The sequence below is a fragment of the Camelus dromedarius genome, chromosome X (genome assembly GCF_036321535.1).
Source record: "Camelus dromedarius isolate mCamDro1 chromosome X, mCamDro1.pat, whole genome shotgun sequence".
NCBI classification, from domain to species: domain Eukaryota; kingdom Metazoa; phylum Chordata; class Mammalia; order Artiodactyla; family Camelidae; genus Camelus; species Camelus dromedarius.
In genome coordinates, this window is record NC_087472.1 from 4,131,211 (window position 1) to 4,150,563 (window position 19,353).

Below are 19,353 nucleotides of genomic sequence, written 5' to 3' on the forward strand. Positions count from 1 at the left end.
ACTAGAACAGATTATATTACCCAAGGGTTATCGTCTGCTCGGATGGAAGGCTTAAAAGCCTCTATTCCTTGAGATTCCCATATCATCTGAACTCCATCCTATTTCGAAAAAGGGGTGCGTGCAATGACCAATTTTTGGATGGTGACTCCCCAGTGTGAATGGGGAACAAGATTTCTTCGGCTTGGGGGTAGATCCACAGATGTTTATTTTATTCTTCGTAAACTTTCTCTCTTAAATATTTCCAAATAATTTTTAAAAGTAGGGGTGAGAACAGCAGGGCTGGGTGAGGACGCCTATGTGTTCTCATGGAGGAAACAGCCTGAGGGAAATCCAGGGCAGAAAGCGTATGGCTGGGCTAGGGCACAGCGAGCAGGGTACCCAAGCCCGCACTGGGGGATGCCCTGCAGAGAGGTGGGGAGATGAGTTGGGGGGAGCTGCAGAGGACCATGGATACTACGGAATCCAAACGAGGGAGAAAAAGAGCCCCTGAGGGTTTCCGAGCAGGGGTGGTAAGAGTGTACGAATGTCTGAGGGAACCAGAAAGGAGCGGGGAGAGGCCCGGGAGATGGGTGCTGGTGATCACACCTTGGACCAAAACCAAAAAGGACGGGGCAATGTGAAGAAGACTGCAGAGAAGGGAGGAGGCAGGAGGAGGGGACTCCAGAGTGGCTGGAAGAAAAGGAACACCATCGAGAGGAGCAAGAACACTAAAAGAAGGAAGTGGGAGGGAGGAAGAGCTGGAGACTTTCGGCTCGGCCATGTGCCCGGATGCCAGGTGGCCAGTCAAGGAATCTCCAGCAGGTAGTGAGAACTGAAAAGCTGGGGCCACAAGAAAAGTTGGTGCTAGAAAACCAGGAATGGAAGGACCAGGGAAGGGGCTGGGGTGGCGTCTGCTTTGCCTGGCGGTTGTCATCAGATGGGATGAGGGTGTGGGAGAGGGCTCGGTGAGCGCTAAGAGTTTTGTTAACACACAATGTTATCCCAAGAGAAGTGACTGAGGCCCCAGAGGAGGTGAAGCCTCAGGAGAAGAATGAATAGAGGGAAGTGTGCTGAGGCCTGGGAGTGGGAGAACCTTCCACTGGGGAGCCGAAGGAGGAGAAAGACAGGGACCAGACGCCCGTCACAACCACCTCTGTCCTCCCCTGGCCCCCAGTGACGTCACGATGGCCACCAGCCAGGGCCTCTGTTCCTTCTTTATCTTACTGAACCTTGTAACGTTTCACTCCATGGTCCGCTCCTTTCCTTCTCGAGATTTCTCTCTTCTACCGACTTCCACCAAAGCCTTCTCTCGGGAGGTTGACTTCTGCTCTGACTGCCGCTTCTTTGGACAGATGTTTATGCCCCTGGGCTTCTCTCTGCAGCCTGCATCTCTTTTTAGGTCACGTGTTCTTCTAGAGGACTCTTGTGGATGCACACATTTGTTAGCATCACCAATATGCTCGGAACTTCAGAAGCTTCAGGCTCACATTTCCAACCGCCTCAGACATTTCCCCCTAGTCCTTGCATGGTTCTAAGTCTCCACGTTCAGACTGACTCCCCCAGGAGGCTGAGCTCCCACGTGTTCCTTCTCCTACAGTGTCTATTGCCACAAATGACAGCAGCTCCAAGTAGTCAAGAAAAAAAATGGAGGGATCATTCTCAATTTAAGTCTTTCCTTCAACGTGCAACTTAAAATGCTACCCAAATCCTCCTGAGCCTCGCGTGGCTGTCCCCTCTTTTCTACTGCAACGATGACTCGATGAGGCCCTTTGTGCTGACCTGGGAAACCAAAACAACTTCCTAGATGGCCTCCTTGCTTCCAGTCTCTCCCTCCCCTAATTGGTCACACACACAGAAATCTGACTTCACTTCCTGAAACCCACATCGATGTGTCGTTCTCTGTGTGCTGTGCGCGCTGTTGCACTGTGACTTGTAAGACTTCTGAGCCTGGCTAGTCTTCCAGCTTCATCTCTTCCCAGGCCCTACTCCTCTCTCTACCCTTTATGGTCCAGGTCCAACAGATCACTCAGCCATTTCCATAGTATCTGGGGCTTTTCCAGATCATTCTATGTGCAATACAGAAAAGTACCGTATGGAGATGGAAGCTCTCTACCTGATTCGCTCCTCCCTCTCTCCCTCCTACCAGGAAATCATCACCATTCTTCAAGACATGATTCAAATATCACCTGCTCCATCAAGCATCCTGTGACTCATCAGTTGGTTCCCTGCCCTCTCCCTTGTAACCTAACAGCATCACACACCCACTGCAGGCTTTGCCATATTATACCACAATCTCATCTCCATGTCATGCGCCCAGCATGGTGTCAGAGTTCCCAGAGCGCTCAGTGAGTGGTTCTGGAATAGGATATGGATGCATAAAGGAACAAAGGGCTAATTTGTTTTTCTCATCCACAATATCGCCTGAACCAGGACTCCTGGAAGGGAAACTGGAAGCAGTCTTGCCCATGGCAGTCCACAGGTGACAGCATATTACGTGCCTAAATAGCCCCTAAATGTGGTCACAAGATCAAACCAAAGCCAAATCTTGGAGCACCCTCAAGGTCAAGAGCTGGCTATGGGACTTCTCAACTCCAAAAGCCATGGTGGTGTTCACAATGCCATGATTTACTAGGCACAATGCTGTGGTCAAAGCGTGGTGATGAGACCTGTTCCCTCCCGGGTTCACTCCCTGAATACTTTTACTGAGCCCCTACTGTCAACTGGATACTATGGTAGCTAAGCACAGAGGGCCACAAGGATTCCCCATTAGTTGAAGCTACAGACAGAGGAACAAATAAATACGGCTAAATTCCTTCATTCTGCACAGCCTGACTGAGCACCTACAACGTGCCAGGTTCCGTACTAGGTTCTGAGAGCACATCGATGAACAGATATGAAGCGTCCTAGGTTCTGAGAGCACATCGATGAACAGATATGAAGCATACCCACCCTTAGACAGACAAGGTAAAGCAGTGAAATATATCAAAGAGGGGACAGTGGCAAGTGTCCAGGAGAAACACATACAGAGGAAAGGGGGGAGGCAGAGGCAGTGGAGGGAGGGTATTAAATGTTTAGGCCAGTGGCCAGGGAAGGTTTCCCAGCAATAAGTGTTAACACAGAGACATGAACAAAGGCTGTGGGGACACATAGAGGGAGTGATTCCTTTGACAGAAGTCGGACAAGGCTCCAGAGAGGACGTGACTTTTTGAAGTGGGTCCTAAAGGACGTACAATGACTTCCGAGAGGGCATCCGGGTAGAGAGAAGAGCAGAGAAGGCCCCCACGCGCTGGGAAGAGGGAAGGGGCTTTGCGTAGCTGGAGAACAGTACCGGGAGCAGTGGGGCGAGTCAGGGCGAGAGGTGTCGGAAGGGTTTGCACACTACACAAAGGAGAGCGGATTTTACTCCAACGAGGGTTTTCGGGTTGAGAAGTAGGCTGGTCAGCCTAGTCCTAAGGAGGCTCGGCCTGGAGGCGGGGTGCAGGGCAGAGTTGAGGGGAAGACCACGAAGGGGAACCGGGGAAGGACGGAAAGGAGTGACAATCCAAAGATCACTGTGTGTCCACTGCCCAAGAGATCGGGGGCTGGAAACCTGCCCCTGACACCTCACGACATGGGACAGGCGGCGCTCCCCCGGCAGTGTTTACCTACCTGAAACAAACAGGGGTCCACTCCAAAATGCCAGTGAGATGAGAGCTCTTCATCAAACACACAAGAAACATTCACATTGTGCAGCAGAATCCACAATCAATGTTCTTATTTAGGACTTTAAGACACACTAGGATGACTGTGTTTTGAGATTTTCGCATAATAACCACCAAAATGGCTTTCTTTGTTTTCTGCCGTTAGCTGCTTGTTTTTATACTTGGACTAAATGGTGTGGCCAATCGGTCAAAACATTGACATAAAACTTAGTGGAAGAAGGCAAACATTAGTAGTCAGTGTCAACTGGGTATTTCATTCACCCGCTCCATGCTAATCCCTATCCTCCAGAGTGCTGTCTGAAAACAAAACAAATAAAGCTGGCTAAGTGCTCCTCCAGCTACCAAAGTAATGCACGCTCACTCCAAGTAGGCGGAGGAAAACAAAGCATGCACAATTCCACCATCCAAATATCCCAAGGACTACAACTCTTGGTGTATTTCCATCTGGCCAATTCTCGACAAGACAGTTTTTGTTTGTTTTCTGCAGTCGAGATCACAGAATAGACCCAATCTTGTCATGGCACCGTGGTTGAAATAATTTCCCCAGTTCATCATCAGTGACAGCATAAAACGGAACCGGGCATGTGTGGCTGCTCAACCAACCAAGAGTCTCAGAGGTGAAAGACACTGTAACACTTGCTCTAATGCGAATTTTTGATAATTCTCGCATATAGTAGCATCAAATCTCTCAATCTGTCCCTATTTGATACTTGGGAGCTGTACAGAATGAATCTCACATTGGCTGGTTATATTATATTATATTATATTATATTATATTATATTATATTATATTATATTATACTTTTGTTAACTCAGCCTATGGGTATGTTAACTTTTTAATCAATCCTATCCAACTACTGGATCAAATAAGCTTGAGCCCCTGTAAAGACAGACCTCTTCCATCCTTTATTGATACAACTGGTTTTTAATAAGTAAACATTATCTACAATGAATTTTAAAGTATTAGTTTCATTCTAATATCTTAGCCAATTAAGACTGCTTCAAACTCCTTCCCCTTTGCTTAAATTAGCATCAAGGTTCAGTGCCACTTACACAGTCTGTACCTCCACCTAACTGCACCTCCGCCATTCAGCCCGTGCTTCTTTGTCAGGGTCTGTCACATGCCTTGATTCCATCAAGACAATGTGTCAGTAACACTTCTGATGTTTTCTTTTTTTCCTAGGTACTTAATCATCTGTTCAAATGACTAATTCTACAGTTGTTGCCAATGATTGCCAAGGGCTGACATCCAGCTCATTGCTCTGTTAACTTCCAGAACCTTCTTTCCCATTCTGGAAAACTAGAACATTTGCTCATATCCAGTCTTGCTTAGAAGCCTGAACAGACTCACAGAAATAAAATGTCCAATCTCAGGACCATGTGAGCCTATGAACACTGCATAAGTGGGCTCCCACAGCTAAGGCAATAAGAGTAATAAACAGCAGCTTTCACAATTTGGACACAGAAATGAACATAATTTTTTAAAAATCAAGAGGCAAACTGATCTAGATTAGAGCTGTCCTGAAGAGACTGTGGGGTGAAAGCAGCAAAACGAAAGCTAGACCCCCCCCCCCAGACACTCTCGACATCGCCTACACACAGGCTGCCACTGGGCTACTCTTCCATGTGCCCTGGACCGGTTTATCCCTCCCTTGGTCCATCCCATCAAAATATAGCCTCGCTTGCAGGTGTTCATTCATTCTTTCCCTCCTGGAGCTTCCCGTCTCCATCTCATTGTTCCATCAATGGAACACTGGTTGAAATGCTGTGGCAAACATTTTATGGCCTTGGAATGAAAACAGAGAGTGGCACTAAGCTACGCCCTAGTCATCCTAGTTCTGAGCTGCCAGCTGGCATTTTGTCATTGAAAACTTGGAAAGTTCCAGAGCAGTGGGCCTTAACAACGGATTCACATCAGCATCCTCCTCTGCGACGTTTTAAAAAAATTACCACTGTGCCTGGACCAAGGGCCTGGACACTCAGATGCAATGCACCACAGGCTTCTGTACTGGCTGTTGAGCTCCACAAGTAGCTCTCGTCGGTGCTTCTGGGAAAGAACCACCGCTCTACCCCTGACTTCTCCCAACTAGCAAATGGGTACAGTTACCAACGCCTTCTCAAGCTTATGAGAGACAAAGCTTACTTTAATTCACTCTATTCCTACACATACAGGTGTTAGTGTTAAATGAGCTTTGCATAAGCCAAAAATTAAGAGCTGAGAAGCAAATCTATCCCCCATGTTAATCTGATCTGCAGTCAATCTTGCAAGGTAGAAGAGAAACAGCTCAGCATTATCTTTAACAGTTAGGGTCATCTTTATGGTCTTAGATTCTACTTACCGTTTCCAAACTTCTTAAATAAAGACGATAATTTGTGATGTAAACTCTTCCCTTAATGGGGCCATTGAAAGGACATATGTAAATAACTTCTTTGTCTATTAAGATAAAAAAAGTACCCTAAAATAATGGAAATATATACCAAGATACACAACAAATGGCACTAATATCAACTATTTGCCTAAGAATAACTATAATAAAAAAGCACTGAAAAGGTCAAAAGCACAGGCAGTGTCTCCACATTACCGTGCTAGGTTGAGTGGGGCCACATGTCACCTGCAGGCCCTAGCGGTGCTTCTCTGAGCGCACCCACCATGCTGCCACTACCCGGGGCAAGGTGATAACAGCTAGAAAGCGGAAGTGAATGAGGGTACTGACCCTCAGGTGGTTGTCAAGATTAACTACTGACTGCGGACTTCAACCAGAGGATGGCGATTCACATAGGACAGTCTCATGGACTAACCCCTAAATGGGGTTTGAGGTTTGCCAGCGTCTAGTCACACAAACATCACGATGTTTTTAATAAATGAGTGTCAGCAGTAGAAATGTTTCTATAGTCTCTTCTTGCTCTTTTAATAGTGCAGAGAAGAGCTGAGCGAGACTCATTTCCCACATTTAAGTGATACAGAACAGATGGCCAAGAGATCAGCACATCTTTGGTAGAATCAAACATAAGGAGAAACTAAATCAGGAGAGTTGACTTATCATAACAAAAATACATCTTTCTCCTATCTCTCAAGGATGTCCTTGAATGTGTTCATGGCATGCATTTATTTATTTGTTTCTTTGTTTGCTTGTTTATAGTAATTGGGAAATCCCTTTCTCCCCAGGTGCTAAATGAAAAATACCCAGTCATGCTAATTTAATCAGTCGCTGCCTCAGTTAAGGTTCTGGTGCTAATACAGAGCACCAAAGCTTCATTATGTGAAGACCACCAAACGGGAGGTAGCCTCTCTATGCTTATCCACAAATTGGCATGGACACATGCCACTGGTTTCCTTTTCAAAACTAGGATCACATGTGCAAGTCAGTGGCCATGGCATAGTTTCTCAAGGTGCATGGCTAACTGATTCCCACAGGCACCCATATAGATGACCTTAATCTACTTAGCACCATGTTTTCAGCCATTTAAGCTGAACAACCCAGATCTTAGTAAACCGAAAGGTTCTCTGAAACAATGGTGACTGTATCATCACCAAATGGGAATCTGAGAGGGGGATGTCGACTCTAATATAAAATGTGAATGCCCACAACATCAGCACTTCGCTTAGAAGCTGTCAGGTGCTTCTATATTCTTAAGCCGGAATGATCTAGACTTCCCAAAGTAGATATCTTCCTCTTCATATGAATTTATAATGAAAAAATAAGCCAACAACAATCAGAATGTTACATCAACATTACTAACTTCACCTACCTGGCAAAAGAAAGATGTTTTAAACCAATATGGTCTTTTATATTTCAAAGAAGAGAATACTTAGACTTTAAGTTGATCATATTAAGGCATACATCATAGACTGGAAAACCTTAATTCCATTTTGTTCATATAACCTCAAACCATAAGGGCTTATAGCTCCAATAAGAGACTTTCAAGAGAAAATCCACATTTCTTTCCAAAATAGTTCTGTCTTTGGTACAAAGCAAAAAATCTCACTGCCCCAGAGAGCATGAAGCTCTTGAGGGAACTCTTTGATCAAGAAACTCTAATAATAGAGTTCCCTCTATAGTAACACTTTTAAACAAAGCTAGCTTATTTGTCTAAATTTGACTTCTAAAGAGCCACCTGATCCTGCTGGATCTCTCATCAATTTATGCAAATCCAAACTTCCCAGGATCCTTACCAGTAATGCGAGTTTCTCCCGGAAGCTGAGGAACAGCCTCACCCATGTCCCGATTAAGTCCATCCCTAGAAGTCTGGAAACAACACAGTGCAATCAGCACTCATAGCATGACATTTGCGCTGGATTTTAAGAAACTAACCAAAAATACCGTTTTTTTTTTCTTTTAATTTTTTTAAACTTTTTTTGGAAGGGGGAGGTAATTAGGTTTACTTACTTAGTTACTTAATGGAGGTACTGGGGATTGAACCCAGGACTTCGTACGTGCTAGGCACACACCCCACCACTGAGGTATACCTTCCCCCACAGAAATATCGTTTTTAAAGAAAAAAAAAATAGAGAAATATCGACCAGTCTAGGAAACTGGCACAGAAGATTAAAAGAACTGTAAAATACAACTTAGCATCAACATTCATTAGCCGAGTTAACTTTTAGCCTGTAAATAACATTAGCCCACTTTTCAGTAATATTAAACACCCCTTCCAAGCACTTTACAGTTGTCAGTGCTCTGGAAAGTGATAAAAAGTAAATATTAAGTGTATTCTATAGATACACGTGTACTGTGGCAGCTTTTTTTTTTTCATATTAAATATTCAGCCACCTTTTATTACGAGAAGGAATGAAAACTTCATTTCAGTGGGACTGTAACTGAGCAACAGTAATTACGGCATCTTCTCACAACGCCAGAAAAAAAGTTACTAAATGTTAATCGGGCTTTTATTTTACTAAGATCTTTCCTCACACAGGTAACTAGGTAAGAGGACAGGGCGGCCTGTCATTGAACTTTTGAGCCAAAAGGGGTCTTGGGAACGATCTACACACAAATTCTTCTCAAGACTTCACTATGGCTCGAGGTCTTCTGGCTTTAAAAGTTTTCCAGGGCATAAGCCTCATTCAATCATTGCAGCCGCTCCGTCAGGCAGGCAAAGTATTAGCCAATAAAGCCAAGGTGAGTTCTGAGAGTCGTGACTTGGATGCCTGGGAAAGGAGTCTTTCAATCTATTCAGCCACCCCAGCGGATCAGAGCCAATGGCAAGCTGCCTGGGTCCGCTGTCCTGGCCAGCATGTCACTAACATCTGTTTGGGCAAGAGGTTTTCTCACCACTGTTTTTCATTCATTGTTTTTACTAGTTGTTTTCCAAAGTCACACTGCAATCATTTCATGTGTGAAGTCAATAATCCTTTCTTTCCTCAAAGGAGTTTCCTGAATATTAAGTGAAACGAACTGCAGAAACACACTTTTGAGAATTACCAAGAGCTATGTGAATGTCAAGTGTTATGAAACAAGAGAAATGCACACTGTGTATTTAGGTAAGATGTGAGCTGTCAAAGAGGGGTGCTTGCTGGATTTTTAATGGTTTTATCTTTTTTATTCAGGTATAAATTGAAAATTCCTAGCCAATTTTTCAATATGTTTCAGTGCTTGCAAGCTAAGCATTTATAACTAGTAAATTCAATATTCATTCACCCTTTACATACCACAGTTCTGGGTCAGGAGAAGAAAGCATAATTCAATCACAAAATAAGGGAAACAAATGTGTCTGACTAACACAGGATAACATGGGATTAACATAAAATGTACTTTTATATTAGAGTAACATTACACAAGGACTTGCAATTGCCTTCTTGAAATTACTCTTTTATTTGGAACTGATCCTTGCACAATAGCAATACTAAAATACAATAAAAAAAAAACTTAAATAATTTGGGGATGAAAAAGGTCCTTATAACCATGACACCAAAAGCAGAAAATATAAAGAAAAAGATTGATAGATGTGGTTCCATAAAAAATTTAAACCTCTACATTTCAAAATCTAAACACCATAAATATAATTAAAAGGTCAACAATAAACTAGAAAAAAGACCTGTTATATACTTTATTATGACACATATAATGCACATATATAAAGAAATACATTATTATATTGTATGTATTATAAAGAAGTACACACACTATAAAGAGTTGAGTATCATAGTATGTACAGAGCACTTTAAAATCAACAGAAAAGAATTCCCCAAACACCCTGGAAGACAAATAGGCCAAAGACACAAACAGCCACTTGACAAAAGAATTACAAACGAACAAGAAAACACATTTAAAAAAAAAAAGTCACTTTTGTTAGTACTCAAGGAAATGCAAATTAAAAGACACTAGTTGGCTCCCTTGATTGCTGGGCATCCCTCCACACTGCTGGCGGAAGTGTAAATGAACCTTTCTGGTGGATAATCGGTAACATGCATCAAAAGCCTTAAAGGGCCATGAATAAAGCTTATTTAAAATCCATTCCTTCTTTTCAATATACGTTCCAATATCTCCTTCTAATTACACAATTTTCTCCTTGACACTTGGAACCACTTTCTGTTAATGTTGTATTTGTTTTGGTCTTAAAATTCTTTTATCATCATCATTAGAAAATAATGCCAGTATTTTGGAAGGTATAACAGCTTGCTAAGTGGCCATGGCCTTCCACTCTCTCCTTCAGGAAGCTTTCAGGGGCAAGAGATTGCCCAGTATCTTAAATGTAATGTCTGGCAGTAGTTCACAAGACAGAAGGTTCTCAAAAATGAAGTTACGGGAAAGGATCTGCAAACAAAACTCACTGAACACATATAAGGTAGTCCACCTTTCATGGAACAAGGTGGGATAATAAATAAAACCACAGGTATCAAAGGATTTACATTATGGGAATGAATAAGGAAATTAATAATTCAAGAAACCCCAAATGGGCACATAATATTCAAATATGAAAAGACAAATGCAGAGACAGAGGTACAGATAAATCTGAAAGCTCAACTTACCCTCTTAATAGACTCATTCTCCAAGGAGTGTGAATTATATTTAGGAGTCGGTGCAGAAGCCATACTGGAAACTCTACCGAGAGAGACAACATTCAGTATCAACTGAATTTGTATGCAATTTCAGACACACTGCAATTGAGAACAGGAGTACACTTGACAGGCCCTATTTCCCTTGTAGTCTCTAGAGGGAATGAGATGCATGAAGGACTAACCCCAGCGTAGCCCATGGGCAAGAGCTCCAATAAAGGTGCAGGGAACCACAGAGGAACAGAGAAGGGGGAGCTCAGAGGAAGACACCACACATGTTCCCTGAATTTTTATTCACAGCCTTCAAACTGTCACCGGAAAAAACCTTAATTGTGCAACAGGCTTCAAATTTCCCCACTTCTTAATTTTTAAAGACAACTTAGAGGCAGCCAAGCCGACTGATATAAAGGGTGGGCAGCTGAACTCACCTTTTTCCCTTTTAATCACTGTTTTCTCTAAATTAAGGCAAGTTAAAGTGGCATGGATTTGATGGAAATCAAATTAGCAAGGTTTGACTTAATCCATATTTTCTAGTGAAAGTATATACTTCATTTAAATAAGGCCTATCCATCACCATTCAGAGATAAATGAAACCATCGTGTTCAGAACACACACAATAGCATCCCAATGCAAGGGTTTCGTTAGACCTGCGAAGACTACAGCAACAACAGGAAGCTAAGTGATGCTGCTGCTGTTTTACTCAGCAAAGTTAACGACACAGAGAGATCCATACAAAGTCACTGGTAGTTAAACCACATCCAATTCAGCAAGGGGACTGGAGATGTTTATTGGATCTTTTGGCCAGGCTCATTAAAAGGGCAACCGCTCACCAACAAAACCCAGCATGGAGAATGTGACCATCCCTTGGTACAAAACCTAGAGATTTGATAGCTGTGCATTGCTGGTCACTGTCCCTAAGGCCTGAGAGAAGTGACAAAGATGTAGATGAGGGTAACCACCAGGATGAAGAGGCGGCGAGATGGCCAGGTGAGAACAATCTTACAAGCTGCACACCTCCAAGGGCAAGGCTGGGGGTCCACTTGGATCATGGCTGTATCCTGGCACAAGAGGACATTCCTATTTGGTGAACAAACGACTGATTACGCTCAAAACACACGCTGCTGTAAAACATCATGACGGTGTGAGTTTGTATATGGCTCACCAAATCCCAGAACACTGGAACAAGGAAACTCCTCCTGAGGCTTGAAAATGAACAATTAAGACAAAATAAGATACTTCTTTCTAGAAAGGGATACTAAGCTTTAAAAACCTGAAGCCATGAAGAGGCAGCACAACCTCAAATTAGAAATAACTTTTTTAAAAGATAAATGGATAACTCAAAAATGAATTACATTCAGACAAAATAGTTGACAAAATAGCCTTGAAAAACCTAACCTTAAGTTCAAATCTAAGCAAAATAACCCATTATTTGCCGAGACAGCAGAATGGATGAGAAGGACTAGATAAAGCAAGTCAGATGTCTTTGCCCTAAAATTATTCTACTGACTAAACAAGATTATATACTTGTGGGATTTTCTTCAGGAAGAGAAAACGTAGTCATGGGATGTTGTAATATTTAAAACATTTTAATAAGGCAACATCTTCAAACACATGTTAAATGATTACTGTCATGTCAACAGAAGACATTTCAAATACAATCGACTCAGTCTTTACCTTTCTTCCTGTTTATAAACAATAAAAGAAAGATGTGTCTTCCTATTTTCTTCAATTCTCATTAAAAATACCCTCCATTTAAAATGAACTATAACAGAGCAAAGTCTTCCTTTCCCCCTCATTATAAACTATGGGATCGAGCTATAACTCACATACTATACAACACACCATTTTCAAGTGAGCAATTTTATGGTTTTTGTTACATCCACAGAGTTGTGCAACCCTCACCACAATCGATTTTAGAATATTTTCATCATCCCCCTCAAAAAAAAAACCCATACCCATTAGTAGTCACTTATCACTCTCCGCTCCCCCAGCCCCCGTCACGAATTTGCTTTGTATCTCTACAGATTGGCCCATTCTGGACATTTTATATAAACAGAATCATATAATATGCAGTCTTTACGCCTAAAGCCCTCATTTTCAGAGTTAGAAATGGCTACTATTAAAAGTTGGATCGAGTACAGATCAGAGAAATCCCAGGGTCCAAGTAACACGGGTTAGTTGCATAATGAGGTTTGCTTTCAAATCTCATCAGTGAACCTCTCTCTGTTGAATGATTCCAAAGGATCCCTGAAATGGACAGAAGTTGGAACAGCGTGACACCGGACATCATAGGCGCTGGACTGACTGTTCAAATCCCAACCCTGCAACTCACTATTTGACCTTGGGCAGGTGATTTCACTTCTCTGGGCTTCAGTTGCTTTTATCTCTATTTTACTGCAGCGTAGTTGGGCAAAATGAAGTAATGAAGAGCTTAAAACAGTGCCTGGTATATTCGCTAACAAGTTATCAGTATAATTTTCAATAATGAAAGGAGAATTACTGATTTGCTGATGCCATAACCGACTCTTCTACAAATTAGTCCTGACCCTATACACACTAGGAAGAAAGTTTACTACTACAGGGATAGCGCATGGCCGGTGGTGACCTGGCTATAAAGCTTCTCTCTAAAAAGTACACGAAGTTGGGGAGGGTACAGCTCAGTGGTAGAGCACATGCCTAGCAAGCACAACATCCTGGGTTCAATCCCCAGTATCTCCATTAAAAAAAAAGCAACCTAATTACCTCCCCACCCCTCAAAAGTATACAGTGCTGTGTGTCAATTAAACGTCAATAAAGCTGTCTTAAACTTATCAACCACGGAAAGTTCATCCATGTCTTCACCTGTGAAACACCTCCGTTGCTTTAAATGGAGTTCAATAATAATTAGGAGCTACAGTAAAGTTTACAAAAGTCATCTACCCTTTTGGTTATAGCGTATTTTGCCCCAAACCCCTAAAGATCAAGCTTTAATCCTTTTTATTTTAAAAAACATTGAATTGGGGCTATCTTGGCTTTAAAGTGAAAATTAAAACTTAATTCCCTATATATATGCTAATTTCCAGACTTTAACCAAAGGGAGATTTCTATCATTTTTGATCCTGAAAAAAACTTTCAGGATGTTATTTAAGCCCAATCCTCTCCCATTACAGAGAAGATGACAGGAAAGCCTAGAGGGGTTGTGATAAGGCCTTGGCCTGAGTCAGTGGCAGGACCAGCTCCAGCCGAGGCCTCCCGACTAACACAGCAGTGTCCTTCCCATCTAGAGAAAACTGCTTCCAAGTGATCTCCATTTTTAAAGAAACCAGGCTGGATGACACTGGTCCCAATCTCAGTAGAGGAGTTATAGACCAGGAAACATAGTTAAGAAAACTCATCTAGGCAAGCAATCTTTGGGGTCCCCAAACCTCTTCAAATAAAGCTACATAAAGGTCACATTATCTAAAACATCAAATTTTAAAGTCACAACATGGTGTCAACTCTGTCTCTCTTTAAATTCAAGACAATTAACCTCAGTGGTCTCATGGTGTCCCCCTCCCTGTGTCTCTTCATCTCTTGTCCCCTTCTCCATCTCCCTCCTCTCTTTCTCTCTCTGCCCCCTCTCTACATCTGTCTCCTCTCCCTACCACTTACCACCCTTCAGGTAACCTGTTGTTACTGTCCACCTCCCCCAACAAAATACAAGCCCCCACCAGAATACAAGTCCCCACCAGATGAGGATTCTGGTCTTTTATTTACTGCTGCATTCACAACACCTGTTACAGTGCCCAGCACCCGGCAGGTACTTAATAGGTATTTGTTAAATGAGGGAAGGAACTGGGCAATAAAGACCTGGCCAAAAAACGTAACTGTTGTTTGTCTAATATTTCCTTTACACCAGAAATTCAAGCAAACTTTAAAAAATGGTAGAACCAACTCTTGGCTAATCAAGGTGTTCAAGGTATGATGGCTCTGGGCAGCAGAATGTGGTGCTTTGAGGCACCACAAAGAACTTGCACCAAAAAGAACTTGCACGCTACCATCCTACGCTACAGACTTTATGATGAGACAGGTACTTCAATTAGGGTACAAAGACTTCTTCCACCACTCCCTTCTCCCAGACCAGGAAAGTGCTCCCCTCTCCGCTATACGTGAAAAACACCTGCAGCAGACATAATTATAAATACTTTCAAATCAATGCGGACCATTTTTACCCTGACTGTAAAGATCTAAAAGCAGTAGAATTAGAAAATAAATCTGACCTCCAACTCACTGGGCCTCGGCAAGCAAAATCTAAACTGTAAGGGGAGCTCAGCTGCCACGGTCACCAATTTGCCATCAATGGCCCTTGATTAGGGGGTTTTCCTGTGCTTTCTGGGTACAAACAGTGACAAAAAGGCACACAGGCCTTCTCTCTGGGTTTTACTCACTGTGCTCCTGCTGGGTGTTGATGTTCAAATGAAGTTTAAGGCCGATCTCTCTCTGGAAGCTCCCTTGAAAGCTGCGGAAACCTACCCAGTCTGCAAACTGACTTCGAAAGCCTGCCAGTGAGCAAGAAGCCGTGCCCAAGCAGCCTCTGAGCCCAGGAATCCAGGTCTTTCTAAGGGAGCTTTCTTTCCTTGCAAGTCTATTTTGAAAAAAAAATGCCAAATATTTAGGGCAGAGCTGCTCAACACTCCCAGACCCAATGCTCCCTTTGTTAAAAGACAAATTGCTATAAATTGGAAGTTCGGGGTTTGCAGATACGCACCGCTATATATAAGATGGGTAAATAGCAAGGTCCTACTGTCCAGCACAGGGAACTATATTCAATACCTTGTAATAGCTTATAATGAAAAAGAATCTGAAAAGGAACATATATAATGTATAACTGAATCACTATACTGTACACCAGAAATTAATAAGACGTTGTAAACCGACTATACTTCAATTTTTTAAAAAAAAATTTCTGCAAAGCCCCCTTGGGTAGCCTGAAATAAGTCATGGATATTATCAACCTAGCCACAAATTTTAAAAATCATCAGTATAATAGCTGAACTTCAGGGTAAAGGAGAAATAAAAGGATACTGATTTATAATACTGTATTTTTCAATACAAATTACACTGAAAACAAAAACACCCCCCATTTCCAATTTGGCCTCTAGGGGGAGTTTTGCCCCCAAAGAGAACCAATCGCAACCAGAGTTCTGTTCTGCACCTGAATGCCCGGAAACACAGGATGTACAAAATTAACTTATTCTGACTTTCGCATTAGAGTTGCTTTGCCAGTAGGCCACCTAGGAGGCAAGAAAATGAAAAAGATGTGTTGCGGTATCCTTAACCAGAGCCCTCTGCACCAAGAGAAAGGTTCACACCCCAGCCATTTTGAGACCAGGTACAATCAATTCAACCTCTACACTTGCTCAGCACACAAACCATCTGCAAGAGGAGTTTAGTCCATTTGTATCCATGTTTCTTTGAACAAGGGTTGCAATTTTTTTCTGCAAAAGGCCAGAGAGTAACTATTTTAGGCCTTGTGGCTCATACAGACTGGGTCATAGCTACTGAACTCTGCACTAAACCAGCATTAAACCAGCCACAGGCAATACGGAAATAAAGGGGTGTGGCTGTCTTCCAGTATGACTGTATTTACAAAAACTGGCTGCCACCCTCTGCCTTACTTTACGCTATTAAAAGAAAGTATTTTCAAACAAATTTTCTGCAGCCGCAGCAAATAACAATCTTGTCCTTTTAAACTAAATTATAAGCTATAAACCTCACCATTCATAGCTTATACCTTTTAAAAATGCACTTTAACCAGCTGCAAAATTGTGTGATATAGCTGAAAATGGGAGGGATTCTGTACTCAGACCAGTTTGGCGTTCAAATCTCAATTTTGTAACTTGATTACTAATAATAGTCATGCGACCTCAGACAAACCGCAGTTTTCTGCCTGTGAAATGGGCATGAAACCACCTACTTCATGGGGCCGTGATAGGGATCGTGTAAAATGCTGGCACAGCAGATGGCAAAACAGAGCCGCTCAAATTCCTGATCCCTTCCTCTTACAAGAGATGCTTTGAAGTCATTCCTCAAAGTGGCGCTAGCACACTTGGCTGGATTTTCATTAACATATACACTGTCTAACACTGATTAACCATTCTGCATACACATTCTCTAAGATAATCCATCCAATCTTGGCAAGGCTCTGAGCAGCCTTAAAGTTTATTCCTGAAGCAGGACCACTTCCATTAAAAAAAAGAAAACACTCAACTCCTTGCCCGGGGAAACTTTCTGCAGGACCCTAACACGCAGACCTGGCCTCTTACCTTTCCTTCTGGCTCAAGCACGTAGAAATACACTAGAGGTCTCAGAGTACATCTAACAGCAGTTGTTCCAAAACAGTACCTGCTGTTAACGTAAGTGGCTTTACTGTCCAAATAGACACATTCAGAACACGTGTGTTACCTCACTTTGTCTCCGCTGCATCATCTCAGGGCTAAAGGGACTTTGTGTTTCGTTTTTTTTTTTTAATTTTGTTTTTCATCGCAGTGCAGTCGATTTACAATGTTAGTTTCAGGTCTATAGCAAAGCAATTCAGTTATACATATAAATACATATATTTTTTCAGATACTTTTCCATTGTAGGTTATTATAAGAAATTGAATATAGTTCTTAAGGGACTTTGTTTTGATGATGCTTCTTTGGAAATTATAAAATGTTAAATACTAATTCATTTAGAAACTCACTCTTTGTATCATTTTGATATTTACTACTCATTTTAAAGATCACAATGTACCTACTTCCACTTCTTTAAATGCGCAAAGACCTTTTGGCTAAAAACTGTAATGCAATTCAGATCCAGTGAAGAATGCATTTTGAATCACATTTTCTAGTGGTTAGTGATGGATTTGAGCTGATCCATTCAGCCTATTACTTGGTCTCCTCATGACAAATAGCACATCTTCAAGGTAGCTGACTGGCTTCAGTGGCATGTGCTGTGGCTACAGGGCAGAATAACTTTAGCAACACTTCATAAACTGAAATTGATATGCGAAATAAACTACTAGAAAAGCCAACTACCATCAGGCTAAGTTTTTTTAATGTAAAAAGGCTACCTAGTAATGACATGACATACATTTAAACACATCATTAAATCCACCAATGGATTTCATAACCATCAAGTACCTGCCAGTAAATAAAGTTTTAAAATAGGAGCAAGATCAAGTTCCCCATCCACCGGCCAACTTCAAAACTCATGAACCCAGCTTATCTGCTCTATGACAAAACTGTATTTTGTGGAAATATTTTCCCCTGTGAGAAACTATTCCCCCAAAGTACATTTTAAATGTATTAGGGAAAAGTACCTTCTTAAGCAAAAGTTAAAAAGGTACTTGTTGAAGGTAAGAGTACACACACATAAAGAGGCACAACTATAATAGTAACAAAGGTGCTGGTTCAGATCATCTTCCTTCCCATCGCCCTTCTGCCTGGGCATTACTGACGATTCCTCCAACTGTAATCAGTGGTGGAGGGGGAGGGACAGAAAGGAACTGAAGGCAGATGTGCAGCTTCTAGAAAAACAAAGAGAAGAGAAAAGGCTGGAGATGATAACCTGCTATTTGGACCAACTCCTCCAGGCACTTTCACTGGGAGGAGAAGCAGGTGCTTTCTCGGCACTGGGTCCTTCATCACCTGTTTCAAGATAGAGGAAGCTTTCCCCCATGTACACACCTGTATACACGCACACCTCATTTCTCTGTATTTTGTACAAATTTCTTTTTTTTAATTGAAGTATAGTTGGTTTACAAATGTTGTGTTAATTTCTAGTGTACAGCATAGTGACTCAGTCGTACATATATATTCCTTTTCATATTCTTTTCCATTATAGGCTATTACATGATATTGAATATAGTTCCCTGTGCTGTACAGTAGGACCTTGCTGTTTATCTATTTTACATATAGTAGTGTGTATCTACAAATCCAGAACTCCTAATTTATCCCTCCCACCCTGCTATAAAAATTTCTAATGTATCATTTCTCATGCTGTACTGTGCTTACCTATCCCTTGACATTTTGTGTCTCTCCATTAGATCTGCGCTTCCTAAGGCCATGAGCTGGTTCCCGGTGCAGTACCACACAGAACAGCTCGGGCCTTCAGTCAATGAGTAAGTGAATGCAGTTCCATCCTTGTAACCCTGCACAACTCTGAAGACGTCAGTCTTTAGGCATTAAAGGTGCTCCAGATAGATTGGCAGACACTAACTACTATTTATAAAACAGATAAACAACAAGTTTCTTTCATATAGCACAGGGAACTATATTCAATATCTTGTAGTAACCTATAATGAAAAATATGAAAAGGAATATATGTATGTATATATATGACTGAAACATGATGCTGTCCACCAGAAATTGACACATTATAAACTGACTAGACTTCAATAAAAAAATTAAAACATACATAAATAAAATAAATAAGGCTCTCCACCCTGCCTCCTGAGGGCTGATCTTTGTGTTGATAACTCCTTTGCACATCCGTATAATTTTCTACATATGTATACTTCCCCAAATAATATGTTGATTTTGCATGGTTTTGAACTTCTATATGGAAGTAGAATCATTACACATTCTTATGGCCTCTTCTCTTCTCACACAGCACTGTTGTGAGAGCCATCAGTGTGGGTGTGTGGAGCTGTACTCTGTTCATTCCCCCTGCCG

At 41.8% G+C, this 19,353-nt stretch overlaps 1 protein-coding gene across 4 annotated transcripts in view; it reads right to left on the bottom strand.

The window, feature by feature from the left end:
- Positions 1-19,353, bottom strand: part of MTM1 (myotubularin 1) — a 93,801-nt gene that overhangs the window by 61,425 nt on the left and 13,023 nt on the right. For 3 of the 4 annotated variants that reach the window (XM_064483321.1, XM_031446003.2, XM_031446001.2), the window contains exons 2-4: positions 10,651-10,723; positions 7,855-7,927; positions 6,020-6,114 (exon numbers count right to left, since the gene is read on the bottom strand). In XM_064483321.1, coding sequence (XP_064339391.1) covers positions 6,020-6,114; positions 7,855-7,927; positions 10,651-10,713 — 231 coding nt within the window. In that variant the 5' untranslated portion in view covers positions 10,714-10,723. The remainder of the gene's footprint in view (positions 1-6,019; positions 6,115-7,854; positions 7,928-10,650; positions 10,724-19,353) is intronic. The other variant, XM_031446004.2, reaches the window with a different exon arrangement.